The sequence below is a fragment of the Eulemur rufifrons genome, chromosome 19, assembly GCF_041146395.1.
Source record: "Eulemur rufifrons isolate Redbay chromosome 19, OSU_ERuf_1, whole genome shotgun sequence".
In the NCBI taxonomy this organism is placed as follows: Eukaryota; Metazoa; Chordata; class Mammalia; order Primates; family Lemuridae; genus Eulemur; species Eulemur rufifrons.
This window is the reverse complement of record NC_091001.1, coordinates 45,331,613-45,348,390: the sequence shown is the minus strand read 5'-3', so window position 1 is coordinate 45,348,390 and position 16,778 is coordinate 45,331,613. Positions and strand designations below refer to the sequence as shown.

General features: G+C 35.6%; 1 protein-coding gene across 1 annotated transcript in view; it reads left to right on the top strand.

Moving 5' to 3' along the window:
* ANAPC1 (anaphase promoting complex subunit 1) overlaps positions 1-16,778 on the top strand; it is a 97,671-nt gene that overhangs the window by 30,194 nt on the left and 50,699 nt on the right. The window contains exons 17-24 of the mRNA XM_069494102.1: positions 1,665-1,852; positions 6,353-6,427; positions 8,805-9,073; positions 10,411-10,502; positions 11,307-11,455; positions 15,348-15,426; positions 15,822-15,858; positions 15,955-16,025. Coding sequence (XP_069350203.1) covers positions 1,665-1,852; positions 6,353-6,427; positions 8,805-9,073; positions 10,411-10,502; positions 11,307-11,455; positions 15,348-15,426; positions 15,822-15,858; positions 15,955-16,025 — 960 coding nt within the window. The remainder of the gene's footprint in view (positions 1-1,664; positions 1,853-6,352; positions 6,428-8,804; positions 9,074-10,410; positions 10,503-11,306; positions 11,456-15,347; positions 15,427-15,821; positions 15,859-15,954; positions 16,026-16,778) is intronic.

Here is a 16,778-nt window from a genome sequence, read left to right as displayed (position 1 = left end):
GAAGAATATTATGCAGTAAGATTACAATATATGGACATGCCTCTTGCAAGAAAATCTGAGAAACAAGAAGCCTAAGCAACTGAAATATTTCTTGGCACATTTAATGATTTTAATCCTAAAATAAATTTCTCCATTTTTAGATAAGTTATAAAATTAACATATTTGCCTTAATTGAATAAAACTTAGTATTATTGTCAAAATATAATTAGAAGTATTTTGATAAATACTGGATTCTGCTTGAATTATTACTGAAATGTAATTTGGAAGATACTAGGGGAGAATATTTCAGAACATAGAATAGTAAACAAAATGTTAGAATTGAAAGGGTTTGCCAACAAATGTAAGTTAAGAAAAGAATGCATGTATGGTATAAGAAAGGTCATGATATCTTTTAGTTTTAAAATCTAACTGCCAAAGCAAAGCATTGGCAGATTATAGACTAGAATGACTTTTTCATTTTAGGAATTTTTTTTCATCAATGTGGTAAATGATATTCCAAGTTGTTATATAGATTCCTTGCCTTTCTAAAAGGTATTTAGTTAGTAATCGCAAGGGCAAGTACCTAGAAGTATTATAAGCCTAAACAAAATATATAAACAAATAATAATGGAGGAAATAAAATAAAAACAAAATAAAGTCTTACTCCTTTATAGCCAAATTGAAGTCATATAGTTCATGCACAGAAGTTTATGTACTCACAAAGGGTTGGTTACACACTCATGCAGCATCTGGTTTACACTTATTTTGGATTCAGCTTTGACATACTTAGTTATGTGGTTTTCTAACATTTATTGCCATTTGCTTCCAACTTTTGCACCTAGCAAATTGGTAAGAAAAAGGATATGCTGCTGAGGATGGGCCCATTGACGGTTACTATAAAAGAATCCTATAAAAAGAAGATACGCGAATGCAAAAACATTGCAGTTTGAGGTTGTTTACTACTAAAAGCAGATCCAGGCTTCTTCACAGAAATAGCCCTGGCCACCTTGAGGGGTTGACTGTGTGAGAGTATAGTACTATCACTGATGTTCATACTAATGATTTTCAGGCATAAATTATGTGGTATTTAATCCATTTAAGACAGAGAGCATGTAAAACACTTAAAAGACTGAATGCTGTCAAAAATAATTAAAAGTTATAAAGCTTTGGTTAACAGGAATGTTCACTCATTTAGACCATCTTGTATTACTAGTAGGCATTGCTATTTGTGGGTGTGTATATTGAATATTGTATATTTACTGAAGTATTTAAGCAATATTTTTAATACATTTAATAAATTTTAAGAAATTGTATGTCCTTCATAGAGTGACCTTTAATTTATTCAAGCTAGGCCATTTTTGAGATTGAAAGGGGGAGTGATTAGTAATTGCTGGGGCAGTGGATATAAATTAGGACTGTCTCGGGTTAACTGGGCTTTGTGATCACCTTATTTCTGATCCAGAATTAGTAATCGAAAAGCTGCCCTCAGACCTCTTGCAAACCCTGTTGAATTTAGTAGTTGGTTTAAACTTCAGATTATTGGCTAGGATTGGCTCATAAATGACAGTTCTCTTTTCATAGTAATTGACTGTTACATAGTAGAAGTTAAAAAACTTTTGTCATTGAAAGAGGAAAAGAAATGCATGCAGAGGAAACATACTAAAATAGATCTTTGCTTTTAATAGTACAAACATGTTTGCAAGCAATTAAGTTGATCCTTCCAAAAGAAGTAGCAGTTCAGATGCTTGTCAAGTGGTATAATGTCCACAGTGCTCCAGGAGGACCCAGTTATCACTCAGAGTGGAATTTATTTGTCACTTGTCTCATGAACATGATGGGTTATAACACAGACCGCTTAGCATGGACCCGAAATGTAAGTAAATACAATTGTTTTCTCCATGAGTTATTCTGTTATCACTGTTATGGTTACATAATTGTTACTATAACATTCTGTATATAACAGATAAATTTAATAATAAGCGTACCTTATTCAAAATAATGGAGTAGTACTAGGCTTATTGTATCTATGTATTATAAATCTCATTTAATAGTTAATGATACCATTTTACTATCAGTTATAATTATTGAGTCTTTATAATGTGCTAAAACACATTTGACTATTTCTCATTTCATCTTTGTAAAATGACTGTAAATTATGCTTGGATTAGTAATGGTCTTGCTTTTATTCTTAAACTGAATCACAAAGAGATCATAGAATTGTGATTTGCTCAAAATTAGGACTGAGTCTTCTGACTTCTGGCTTAACGTTCTTTTCTGAAGATAAGACTTGTTTTTTTATATGCATATTGCTTGATATATGGGGAAGAAGGTTTGATCTGAGGGGGATTTTAAGTGCGTTAGCGTAAGTATCTACTCTGTTAATGGTATAAAGCCGTATCCTTCACGCTTTTCCCACAGAAACTTTCTTACAGGCCCCTAATGGATTATTTACCAAATCAGCAGGGTAGTGCCTTCAGTATCAGGGATTTCCTTTTAGCTCTGGTGATGATCACTCTCAGGACAACCTTGCCTGGGTCACTCTGAAGAAATTATGCTAGAACACACTTCAACCTTTGTCCAGATAACTCTGCTGTACCCACCTGTACATTTTAGTCTTACACTAGCAAATCCATTTTAAAAAATCTTTTCTTCGTTATGAAAGGGAAATTGAGCAATTAAGAAGAAAATAATTTTACTACTCAGAAGATTACTGCTCTAAACATTTTTGATGTTGCCTTTTTGATAAAAATGATACCAATGAAAACTTCCGACCTCATATAAAAATTCTTTTTAAAAACCCCTTCATTTTATCACAATGTAGCTTTATCATAATGAACCAATAGCTAATAATTGTGCACCATTCAATCTGTTTTTTTTTCTTACGAGGAATTTGCAAACATCCTTTTTCATACAAATCTTTAACTACATCTTTAGTCACTTCCCAAGCATTGAATCTTAAGAGGGACTACTGGGTCAAATCACATTTGGAAAGGAGTTTTCAGTCAATATTCTTATAAGCATCATTGAAAAGTGCTCATTTCACCATATTATTTGTAATGTGGTGAACCTTTGCCAAATTCAAAATTTTATCTTGTTTCTGTATAAGTAAATGGGAATTTCTTTTTCAAATTCTCATTGATCAATTATGGTTCTTATTTTTTGATTTTCATTTCATGTCCTTTGTGTTTTAGTCTTTTCTCAGGCTAGCAGCCAAAGTAATCCTGTCTGATAAAGTAAGGACATGTTATTCAATCATCTTCTCAGAATCCTCCAGTGGCTTCCCATCTCACTCAGAGTCAATGCCGTAGGACGGCAAGATGCAGTGTGACCGAGCCCTCTCTTACCTTTCTGGTCTCATTTCTTACGCCTTGCATACATCGTCCCAGCCATACTGGCTTCCGCTCTGTTCCTTGACACACCAAACATGTTTCTGCCTCAGGGTGTTTTGTACTTGCTGTTACCTTTATAGAAAATGCTTTCCCCCAGACAAGACATACTTAGGTGTTTATTCACATGTCACCTCAGTGCCTCTTGCCCTGTCTATTCTGTGTAGAATTGCACCCTCCTCCATACATTTTGTCCCATTTACCTGTCTTATTTTTCTCTTAGCATTTAATTAAATATACTATATATGTTACTTATTTATTTTATTTGTGTGCTCCTCCTCCCCCCCATTGGAATATAAATTCTATGAAGGCAAGAATTTTTTTTTTTTTTTGAGACAGAGTCTCACTCTGTTGCCCAGGCTAGAGTGAGTGCCGTGGCGTCAGCCTAGCTCACGGCAACCTCAAACTCCTGAGCTCAAGGGATCCTCCTGTCTCAGCCTCTCGAGTAGCTGGGACTACAGGCATGCACCACCATGCCCGGCTAATTTTTTCTATATATATTTTTAGCTGTCCATATAATTTCTTTCTATTTTTAGTAGAGATGGGGTCTCGCTGTTGCTCAGGCTGGTCTCAAACTCCTGAGCTCAAACGATCCGCCCACCTCGGCCTCCCAGAGTGCTAGGATTGTAGGCGTGAGCCACCGCGCCCGGCCAAGGCAAGAATTTTTATTTAGTTTTGTTCACTACTCTCTCTTTAGGACTTGTGATAGTTCCTGGCATAGATGGATGCTCAGTGAACATTTGTTGAATGAATTCCCTTTTCCATCTAAATGAGATACTGTTTTTAAGAGTTTGTGTCCATCCTGTTGTAGCATGTGAAAGAATTGCCCTCTGCAATTTCCTTGAGAAAAATCTTACTGGGAAAATAGGGACAATTTTCTTTTTTTATTCCAAACATTGCATCAAAGTTACCTCATCCCTAATTTTTCTGTTCTTTAGTATGTATGAAAAGATTAGGCCTTATAGGAACTGAGGATTTCTACATAATGAAAAAGCACTTCAGCTTTTAGTAGTTTTTGTGTGTTATCTTATTGTTGACAAATACAGATTGTCGTGCTCTAGTCTCTGGCAGAGAACCAATGCCCCTCACATTTCCATGTTATGGAGAGGACTGAGTACCCATTCTTTTTTCCTTTGTGAAGAAGGACATGGCTCCTGGCTTATTTATTGCATGTTAGTTCTAAAGGAAGCAATAAGGATATCAGTTCTTGAGGCTGAATTGCTTTCACATTTATTTATAGGACCACATAAACCCTTGCTACTTTTTGACCTCATAATCAAAGCTCAGGGTGAAATGGTCCTCATTTGCAAATAGTTTTTATTTCTCTTTGTCCAGATTTATCCTCTTTTTGTTTTTATTTAAATAATGTGGTAAGGAGTACAGAATATCTGCCAATGACTAGCTACACAATTTTTGACATTTCATTGAGCTTTCTTTAATTTATTGGTGTGTGAAATGAGAGCATTGGACCATACATTCTGTGGACAGTTGTAATTGGGGCCAACTTTTTGTGTCCTTTTTTTTTTTTTTTTTTTAGACAGATCTTGCTCTGTTGCCTGGCTAGATAGAGTGCAGTGGTGTCCTCAGAGCTCAGTGTAACTTCAAACTCTTGGGCTCAAGTGATCCTCCTGCCTTGGCCTCCCAAGTAGCTGGAACTACAAGCATGTGCCACCATGCCTGGCTAATTTTTCTATTTTTTTGTAGGGACAGGGTCTCGTTGTGTTGCCCAGACTGGTCTTGAACTCTTAAGCTCAAGCAATCCTTCTACCTTGGCCTCCCAAAGTGTTGGGATTACAGGCTTGAGCCACTGCACCCAGCTTTTTTTTTTTTCCTTAGTTAGATAATTGAACCCCTGCCATGGGCCCTCATCATTTCATCCAGTTGGTTGCAATAGACATCCACTGTAATGGCTTGACCAGGTTTCATGAAGCCATAGTGGATAAAAACAGCACTGGGCTGCCAAACAGATACCATTAGCTTTTCTTGATGAATGTTCAGTTTTGGACTGTGTTTTGGCACTTCATCTTTATCCATCCATCCATTGTGCTGAACGCTTGAGATTGTCAGAAAGAATCCATTTTTCATCACACATAACAGCATGGTGTAGAAATGGTTTGCCTTTATGTCGTGACAGCAAAGAAAGGTAAGATTTGAGACAATTTCTCTTCTGATGCTCGTTTAATTCATGTGGAACCTTGCTGATTTGTTTCAATTGGTCCAATATTGTTGGACTAGGAACATCAAACCTTGCTGCTAATTCACACGTAGGTTGAGATGGATTTGCTTCCACTACAGCTTTCAGCTCATCATTATTCACCTTGGTCTTAGGTCGCCCACATGGCTCATTTTCAAGATTAAAATCACCAGAATGGAACTTCTCAAACCTTTGATATACTGTATTCATTAATTAGCCGCATCCTTCCCAACACTTCGTTGATATTTTGAGCTGTCTGCGCAGCATTGGTTCCATGATGAACTCCTATTCGAAAATAATATGAATTTTTGGCTTATCCATGGTTTCACAAAAATTGCTCTTAAAAAATTTTTTTTGAAAGATAATCCCAGGCCACAATGTGTGTTTTATAGATTGAGGATGTACCTTCACAATAAAAGTAAAACAAGAAGTGTCAAAGTGAAATGTCAGAGATAACATCTGTCAGACTTAGTCCTTAAGGACAGTGGACATTTCATACTTAATAACCCAATACTAAAGGTATTATTACAGAAGTAGGAGAGGGGGGGAATCTGCTATTGCAGTGCCTATGAGTCCAGGCACTGTAGTAGATGCTTTACATAAATGATTTCATTTTGTCTTCACAGTGACCTAGAGGAAAAATATTTGTGTCATGATTTTCCAGATGAAAAAAATGAGTTTTAATGGTTTTTCTTAGTTTCCTTAATTAGTAGAACTAATTTCTGAATCTTTTGAATTGATCAGTTGACAGTAATAAATTTATGATTTTGTCTTCTCTTTTGGGGTTATCCAGTTTGACTTTGAAGGTTCACTTTCTCCAGTCATTGCACCCAAAAAAGCAAGGCCTTCTGAGACTGGATCTGATGATGTAAGCATTATTACTTCTTGCTAATATAAATTAATTTATGGATACTCATACTATTCTCCCACTGCTTTGGTATTCCTGTCAATTTGTCTATATTTCCAACACCTTTTGCCTTATTTATTTTAAAACCAATAAGTTATTTTGAAGGATTGGATCTTTTATGTTTTCTTTGGTCACTTATTCACTTTTGTCTTTAATGATAATGTAAAAATTACTATACACCTGTGTATTGCTGCATGATTTCACTTTGGGCTTATAGGTATTTTATTACCAACTCATCACCTAAGATGACAGCATTTACCTTTTTATGCAGTGTTTCTCTAACTCAGGTTCTCAACATATTAGATTCTATGGGTATATTCTTAAGTGGTCCAAAAATTTTTTTAATTGAGGTATAATTTACATAAGTGAAATTTTCACATTTCAGTTTGACCAGTTTATTTATTTATTTATTTTTTTGAGACAGAGTCTCTCTCTGTTGCCTGGGCCAGAGTGCCGTGGCATCAGCTTAGCTCACAGCAACCTCAAACTCTGGGCTTAAGCAATCCTTCCACCCCAGCCTCCCGAGTAGCTGGGACTACAGCCATGCTCCACCATGCCCGGCTAATTTTTTCTATATATTTTTGGTTATCCAGATAATTTCTTTCTATTTTTAGTAGAGACGAGTGTCTCGCTCTTGCTCAGGCTGGTCTCAAACTCCTGACCTCAAGTGATGCTCCTGCCTTGGCCTCCCAGAATGCTAGGATTACAGGCTTGAGCCACCGTGCCTGGCCCAGTTTGACCAGTTTTGACATACACATACTCATGTAACCCACACTCCTATTGATACACAGAACATTTCCATAGCTCCATAAATTTCCCTTGTGCTGTATTTAATCAGTTTTTCCCTCTTCAAGCAACAGTGCTCTGAATTCTATCACCATACCATACAGTAGTTGTGCGTCTAGAACTTGATATAAATGAAATAATATAGTATGTAATCATTGGTTTAAGATTTCTTTTATTCAACATGATGTTTTTGAGATTCATCCATGTTATTACAGATATCAGTATTTTGTGACTTTTATTGCTGAGTAGTGTGAATACACCATAGTTTCCATTCTTCTGCTGGTGGAGATCTAGGCTACTTCCATTTCTTAAGTCTTATGAATAAAGCTGCTACCAACATGCAGTAACAAGTCTTTGTGGACATACAGTTTCATTTCTTTTGGATAAATACCTAGTAGTGACATTGTTGGGTCATTGCTGGCTCCCAAACTGGTTGTACTATATTATACTCTGACCAGTAATGTATGAGAGTTCCTCATGTTTTACATCTTTGCCAGTGTTTGCTGTTGTCAGTCTTTTTCATTTTAATCATTTGAGTGTGTGTGAAGTAGTTTCTCCTAAAGGTTTTAATTTGCCTTTCCTTGATGGCTAATGATGTTAACCACTCTTTCATGTGCTCATTAGCTACTTATGTATCTTTTTGTGAAGTTTCTGTTCAAGTCTTTTACCTATTTTTAAATTGGATTTTCAAAAATATATTTTGGAGCTATAGAAGTTCATCATATATTCTGGACATGAGTTCTTTACCATATACATATGTTGAGAATATTTTCTCGTAGTGTGTGGCTTAACATTGTCTTATGAAGAACAGAATTTTTTATTTTAATTATCCAGTTTATCAGTTTTTCTTTTATGGTTCTTTCTGTATCTGGTCTAAGAATAAAGTTACAATAACATACTATATTAAGCCTTATAAAAACATCAGTATATTCCAAGATCTGGAAATAGCATAAACCACATTCTCTGAACACAATACAATAAATCACTAGTAGAAGCTAAAATAGACCCACTACTTGGAAAATGTAGTACAATCAGTCTGAATATAAAATTCAGTTGATTATGTTACCAGCCCCAGCATCTTATAGACATGGAAAGATAAATATACCAACTGAATACAGGTAGATCTTCTCTCTTACCAAAACACAAATCAGGGTAGAGGCCACTAAACCTGCCCATCTATGCTTCCCACTTTTTATTTACTTTTGGCTTCATAAAACATAGCCTAAGATAATCTTAAATTTTCTCTGTTAATCCCTACATACATAGAATTCTTTTCTCAAAGTCTCTTCCCTAAAAGGGCATGACTAGATTTTTTTCAAATGGTTTTTAAATGTGGCTTGTTTTAATATTTGTCACTGGCATCTGGAAATTGCTTGCTATTTTGTAGTTGTTCCTTCTATTTTAGCAATGTAGTTTTTTTCATTTCTTAGGTTGACTTAATGTGGAAATGGAACTTGAATTGGTTTGAGTGAATTTGGTTTCTTTTTTTCTTAATGATGACATTACAAGGAGGCATTATTTAAAAACTTAATATCCTTTTTATTCTTCTTAGGACTGGGAATATTTACTAAATTCAGACTACCACCAGAATGTTGAGTCTCATCTTTTGAACAGATCTTTATGTTTGAGTCCTTCGGAAGTTTCACAGAGGAAGGATGAGGGTATTTCACAGAACCTCAGTCTGGATTCTTCTACACTTCTCTTTTCTCATATACCTGCAATTTTTTTTGTTCTTCACCTTGTCTATGAGGAGCTGAAGTTGAATACTCTAATGGGAGAAGGAATTTGTTCACTTGTTGACCTTCTTGTTCAGCTGGCAAGGTAAATATTGTTTGTAGGTTAGAAACTGTCAGGAGATACTTAGATGACTGTCTTTTCTATGATATCATATAGGAACCTTATAAATACATTTCTGAAATCTACCTTCTCAGAAAACTAGAGCATTTTCTATAAACCCAGTACTTGGAAAATGTAGTACAATCAGTCTGAATATAAAATTCAGTTGATTATGTTACCAGCCCCAGCATCTTACAGACATGTAAAGATACTGGTTATGTAAGGGCCTGTGTGTCATGCTGGGATTTTTAATCTTTATCTTAACATTAGTGGAAGGTCACAAAAAAATTGGGATTCATTTTGACAAGACAACTGGCTGCACCATGGTGGAAGTTCTGTAGTAACATCTGCTGTTTTGTAATAATATCTATATTCAAGTAGTGCTTTATAGTTAACAAAATCATAGCCTACTTGTAAAGTGTAAAAAGTGTCAAAGTAGGTATTATGATCCCTATTTTAGCGTTAAGGAAAGTTGCCCACGTTTGTTTCTGAGAGCATGAGTGTTGTATGCTAGTTGTGGACTGTCTTTGCTGTGCTTTCCTTGTTGCAAACTGTGGTCATTCCCGTCTTTCAGGCACTCATAGTGGACCCACAATAAGATAGCCCTAATAATATGTTACAACTATCTTTTTAGCACCTGTGTTTGGCTTTAAATTCTAAGGGTCATACTTAGGTGCTATTTGAGCCTTTGTAACCCTTAGTGATAAAGAAGTTGTATTTGAATTAAATTGTCAACCTCTGAATTAAGATAATAGCACATTTTTGAACTTCTGTGATGTTCCTTAAGATCCTGAAATTCTTTCCTGAGACATAGGAGTTTTAATTGATGGTAAATTTCACTTATGACATCATTCCTATTATGGAAATTCTTTTGTAACTAAATAATTTCCAAACATAGCTGTCTCAAATAAGTAACATTGTGTCATATTTTACATTTCATAATATATTTTTCACATATTTAATCTTCAAAACTTCAGAGTAAGTTAGCTGGTGTTTCCCCATTTTCTAGAGGAAAATACTGAAGCTTATAGAGATGACTTGCTGAAGTTCACACAGCTAATGAATAACAGAGCAGGAATTAGACCACAGTACTTTTACTCTAGTTTTACAAATTTTACAAAATTTAACTAACAGAAGGAGATTGGGTTGCTTTTGTCTCATTGGGTACTTTAAAGTCCAGAAACACATTAAAGAGAAGCTAGATTTGATTATCTTTCTCATAAGTAAGTTATTTTAAATTAAAATGTTCAACTGATGAATCCTAACTCTGCAGGGGAAAAATGCTGTAGTACCCTGTTTTTGATATGCTCTCATTGTTTCAGGGACTTAAAATTGGGACCTTATGTAGATCATTACTACAGAGACTACCCAACACTTGTCAGAACTACGGGACAAGTGTGCACAATCGATCAAGGTAAGTGTTTGTGTCATTAAAGATTTTCTGAACAGTGTAGTGACATTTGCTTCTATCTTTTTCAATGAATAGCAGAGGCTATATTTCTTACCATTAGCCTCTAAGTCAGGGCAGACTTTAATTTGTTGTGCTTGCTTTCTGATTCATAGTAAGCCATACCTTCTTTCATGTATAGGGAAAATTTAACCCATCCTTGAGGTTCTGACTTGGAAAAGTTTAGAGAGAGCTTCTATTGCCAAGAATGCTTTAACCTAGACCTGTGTTGTCCAGTTAGTAGCCACTAGCCATATATTACTTAAATTTAATTAAAATAAAAAATTCATTTCCTTAGTGCACTAGCCACATTTCAAATGCTCAGTAGCCACATGGGGCTAGTGGTTACCACATAGGATGGCACAGATACAGAACATTCCTATCACCACTGTATTGTCTAAGGCCCTGAGATAAAGGGACTCAAAGTTGGGGCCAGTTGTTAGAGCTGAATCCTGGGTATCTCTTCTGTTTTTTTATCTTTAGGGTTAGGCCAAAAAATTTTGGTTAGATTCTTTATATACCCTGGGCACAAGAATTTGCTTAGATTTCCATTCAGGATAGTATAAAATAGAAGTCATTTAAATTCTACTTGTAATAATATAGTCAGTTACTTACTGTGGCAGAAAACATGAAGCATTTTGGAGAATATGGAAAAATGTCATTCTGATTGTTTCAAAATGACAGGTACTGTTGATCATCTTCCTTTTAGAATAAAATAGTATTGTCTTCATGCATTCTTATATCTTTATGAACACTTGTCTAATTTTAAAGGCCAAACAGGTTTTATGCATCATCCATCATTTTTTACTTCTGAGCCGCCAAGTATTTATCAGTGGGTGAGTTCTTGTCTGAAGGGTGAAGGAATGCCACCCTATCCTTACCTCCCTGGAATCTGTGAAAGAAGCAGACTTGTAGTCTTGGTATGTATTTGGAATGTTACATATCTTGTTTAATTTTTTTCTTTTTCTTTTCAGTTTAATTTAAAAAATTACAATATGTAAAATTAATTTTTTTCTTACAATAACTTGTGGAAGAAAGTTATTTTCTTTCTATGTACAGGTCCATGAATTTCAACGCAAATATAGATTCATATAATCACCACCTTAATTAGGATATAGAACATTTACATCACCCGCCAAAAATTCCCTCATGGTTTTGAGATTCATCCAAGTTGTTGCCTGTATCAACACTTCATTACATTCTATTGCTGATTCATAGTTAATTGTATGGCTATGCCACAGTTAGTTTATCCATTCAAGATAGTTGGGTGGGTTTCAGTTCTTAGCAATCATAAATACAGATGCTATAAGCATTCATGTTTAGGCTTTTGGGTGAACATTAAGTTTTTATTTCTCTAGGATAGATACCTAGGAGTGGGATTGATGGGTCATGTAACTAAGTATATATTTAGTTTTTTAAGAAACTCTGTCAGCTATTTTCCAGAGTATTTGTTCCATTTTAGATTTCCTCCAGCAATACTTAAGAAATCTTTTTCTTGCACTCTTGTCAGTATTTGGTGTTGTCACTATTTTTTCATTTTGTCATTCTGATAGATGTGTAGTGATATCTCACTGTGGTTTTAATTTGCACTTCCCTAATGGCTAAGATGTTTTTGAGAGTTCTAGATACAAGGTTTTGTCAGATAGGTGGTTTGCAGATATTTCCTTCTGGTTTGAGCTTATTTTGTCTCATCATTCTCTTTTTTTTGAGACAGAGTGTCGCTTTGTTGCCCTGGCTAGAGTGAGTGCCGTGGCGTCAGCCTCGCTCACAGCAACCTCAAACTCCTGGGCTCAAGCAATCCTACTGCCTCAGCCTCCCGAGTAGCTGGGACTACAGGCATGCGCCACCATACCCGGCTAATTTTTTCTATATATATTTTAGTTGGCCAGATAATTTCTTTCTATTTTTAGTAGAGACGGGGTCTCACTCTTGCTCAGGCTGGTCTCGAACTCCTGACCTTGAGCGATCCACCCGCCTCGGCCTCCCAGAGTGCTAGGATTACAGGCGTGAGCCACCGCGCCCGGCCTTCATCATTCTCTTAATGTTTCACAGAGCACAAGTGTTTAATTTTGATGAAGCCAGCTTATCAAGTCATTCTCTTTTATAGATACTGTTTTTAGTGTTGTATCTAAGAATTCTTTAACTTCAGCTTATGAAAATTTTCTCCTGGGTTTCCTTGTAGATGTTTTGTAGTTTCATGTTTTACATTTAGATTTCTGATCCATTTTGTTAATTTTTTATAGGATGTGAGGTTTTAAGTCAAGGTTTTAATTATTCCATTTGGATATCCAATTACTTCATTATTATTTGTTGAAAAGACTATCCTTTTTCTATGGCATTTGCATTTTGTAAAAAGTCAGTTGGCTGCATTCTTGTGGATCTATTTCTGGACTTTCTATTCCTGTTCATTGATGTATGTGGCTGTCCACACTGTCTTGATTACAGTAGCTTTATAGTAAGTCTTAAAATTGGTTAGTGTTACTCTATCCATTCTTCTTCTTTTTCAAAATTCTTTTAGCTATTTTTATATATATTTTTTGCCTTTTTTTGTTTTTGAGACAGAGTCTCACTGTTTCCCCAGGTAGAGTGCAGTGGTGTCATCATAGCTCACTGCAACCTCAAACTCTTGGGCTCAAGTGATCTTCTTGCCTCAGCCTAGGATTACAGGTGTAAGCCACTGCGCCCAGCCCTTTTCGTATTAATTTTGTAATCAGCTTGACTATAGCTACAAAAAATCCTGCTGAAAATTTTTTTCAAAGAAAGACATTTTTATTTATTTTTAGAAATCAGTTTGTTTTGAGTAGTTCATACATGTCCAAGTCCAAACTTTCATGTAGAACCAAGGGCATTGGTAAAAGTGAGTTCCTTGGAGCACGTGTGCCTCAGTCCCTCCACACTGGAGCAACCTGCTCATAGGCCCCTTGCGAACCTTTCCAGAGGGGGTCTTCGCAGGGTTAACAGAGGACTATATGCTTTTGTCCCCTCTTTCAAACATTGGCAGACTATAAATATCCTTCACCCTGCCCTTCTTTTCCTTTACTCTGCATTCTGCTCTGCTTCATGTTGAGATGTTGAGAGCTTCAGAGCCCCCCATGGTTCCAAGGCAGACTCACAGAATGATGATTCTGTTTTTCTGTCCTCTGTCAGAGTCTTTCTGTCACCATGGCTAGAGTGCAGTGGCATCCTCATAGCTCACTGCAACCTCAAACTCTTGGACTCAAGTGGTCCTCTTGCCTCAGCCTCCCAAGCAGCTAGGACTGTAGGCGCAGGCCACCACGCCTGGCTAATTTTTCTATTATTTTGTAGAGATGAGGTCTCGCTCTTGCTCAACTCCTGACATCAGGCCATCCTACTGCCTTGGCCTCCCAAAGTACTATCATTACAGGTGTGAGCCACTGCACCGGGCTTGTTTTTTTCTTTTTAAAATGGTGTCTAAACATATATAACATAGTATTTATCATTTTAATCATTTTCAAATGTATAATTCAGTGGCATTTAATACATTCACATTGTTATGTAACCTTCACCACTATCTATACCTCAGACCTTTTCATCATTCCCAACATAAGCTCTGTACTAGCCCCTGGTAACCTCTATTCTGTTTCTATGAATATATCTATTGTAGGTACCTCATATTATTGGAATCATTTAGTATTTGTCCTCTGTGTCTGGCTTATTTCACTTAGCATAATGTTTTCAAGGTCCATGCATGTTGTAGCATCTTTCAAAATTACATTTTTTTTTAGGCTGAATAATATTCCATTGTATAGATATAACACAATTTATCATTTCATCTGTTATTGGACACTTGGGTTATTTCCACCTTTTGACTCTTGTGGATAATGCTATAATCAACCATGGGTATATAAATATCTGTTTGAGTCTCTGCTTTCAGTTCTTTCGGATATATACCTGGGAGTGGAATTGTGGAGTCATATGGTAGGTTGTTCAATATTTAACTTTTTGAGGAACTGCTAAAGTCTTTTTCACAGTGGCCACACCATCTTACATTCTCACCGGCAATGCAGGAGGGAAGGTCCCAGTTTCTCCACATCCTTGCCAATACTTATTATGTTGTTTGTTTTTTTAAAATCATAGCCATTTTAGTAGATGTGAAGTGGTATCTCTCATGGTGGTTTTGATTTACATTTCTCTAATGATTAGTAATGTTGAGCATATTTTCGTATGCTTATTGGCCATTTGTATATCTTTTTTGAAGAAATGTCTATTCAAGTCCTTTGCCTATTTTTGAATTGGGTTGTTTTTTAATTGTTGAGTTAGTGTAGCTTATATACTCTAGAAATGAAAACATAAACAACTTTGGTCATAACTGCTGCAAACTGGAAGCAACTCAAGTGTCTATTGGTTTTTGAGTAGATTAAGTTTGTGTCATCTGTATTATGGAATGTTACTCAACAGAAAAAAGGAACAAATTACTGACACTTGCAGTAACATGGATAAATCTCAAAGGCATTATGCTAAGTTAAAGAAGTAGGACACAAAAGACTTCATATTGTATGATTCCATTTACATGACATTGTAGGACAGACAAAATTATAGGGCAAGAAAACAGATGAGTTGTTTCCAGTGCTGGGTATAGGAGTAAGGGGTTGATTGCAAAAGACACAAGGGAACTTTTTGGCGTGATGAAAGTATTGTGTATTCATGAGTGTGGTAGCGTTCAGGTGATTGTATAAAGTTTGTCAAAACTCATACATCTGTATACCTAAAATGGATGAATGTTTATTATGGTTATTTTCTAATTATACCTCAATAGTTTAAAAAATAATATTTTAATTTTCTCCTTTGCAGAGTATAGCACTCTATATACTTGGTGATGAGAGCTCTGTTTCTGATGAAGCCTCACAATATTTGTCCAGAATAACTATAGGTAAGTTTGTGTAATGTTAGGCCTTCCAAAATAAATTTTTATAAATGTCAATATCAGAATTGAAATAAGAAAATTAAAATTTTCATAAGTGCTTCAGAGGCCACGTCTTGCCTCTTTAATACTGTTCTAGTCTACAGTCTACAACTGATTTTCAGATACCAGGATTACTTAAAATCTGGCAAATCTTGTATTTTCAGTGTGGCTAAAAGGACTATTTTAGCCTCAAGGAAATTATTATACTTTCCAGCCTGCCACATTATAGCTTATTGTATTATTTTTTAGGAGTTGATTGTTAATGAATTCTTACATCCAAATGTCTTCTACATATCATATATATTATATATTTTTTAACCAGGATGACTATCAAAATAAAATTTCTTTTTGTTGCCTTTTAGCCCCCCAGAAGTCGCAAGTAGAACAAGAGGAAAACAGGTGACTTTATTCAGATTGTGCTTTTATATTAAAAATTTAAAACAATATTATGTCTTACTGTTCTGTTTAATAACTTAATGTTTTATTCTCTTATAGGTTTAGTTTCAGGCATTCTACATCAGTTTCTAGCCTGGCTGAAAGATTAGTTGTCTGGATGACTAGTGTAGGTAAGAGCTTCTTTGTTACCTCCTAACTAGGTCCTGCTTCCTCCAGACTAGCTAGAATGGGGAGCCATGAGGAGAGACGGGCTCTGGCTTTATGAAGAGGCTTCACGAGGTTAAGATTATGATTCATCAAGCCATACTTCTTTTCCTGACGATCTCACAATTTCCATATGATATTTGGGATATCAGCTTTTTATCTGTAGGTGCATGAGAAATCTTTATTTGCCATTCACCTCGGACCAGTTGAGGCTGTGGCTATGTAAACTGGTCTCAGAATGGAGAACTGTAATCACTGCACATTCAGATGTGAGGCCATTGTGATACTCAGATATCAGAAATGGGTATTTCTAGCAAAGTCCTAAAAGTAATTGTATAAACATTTCAGAATATGCTTTTGAAGGGTAAAGGACAGGGGTTTAAGGTACCCTGAACATGTGGCTGGGAAGAGGAAAGGGAGGAAAAGAAATTGTATATTCCTTATTCCCAAATCCTGTGCTCCTAGGTTTTAAATTAAGTAAAATAAAGAGAATTTTTTTTCAAAAATCAAAAGCTGAAAAAATTAAAAATTACCGGTACAAAGATATGAATTCATATAGGATAGTATGTTAAAAGCAGTGCTTTTAAAAAAGTAATGCTTTGCTATTACAAGCAGTTTCTAAGTTCTTATCTAAAGTATGTTCTAAATGAAATTCTTCATAGTTCTTTTTCGTATACCAGCTTGAAAATGACCATAACTGACATGTAGTATATTTACAG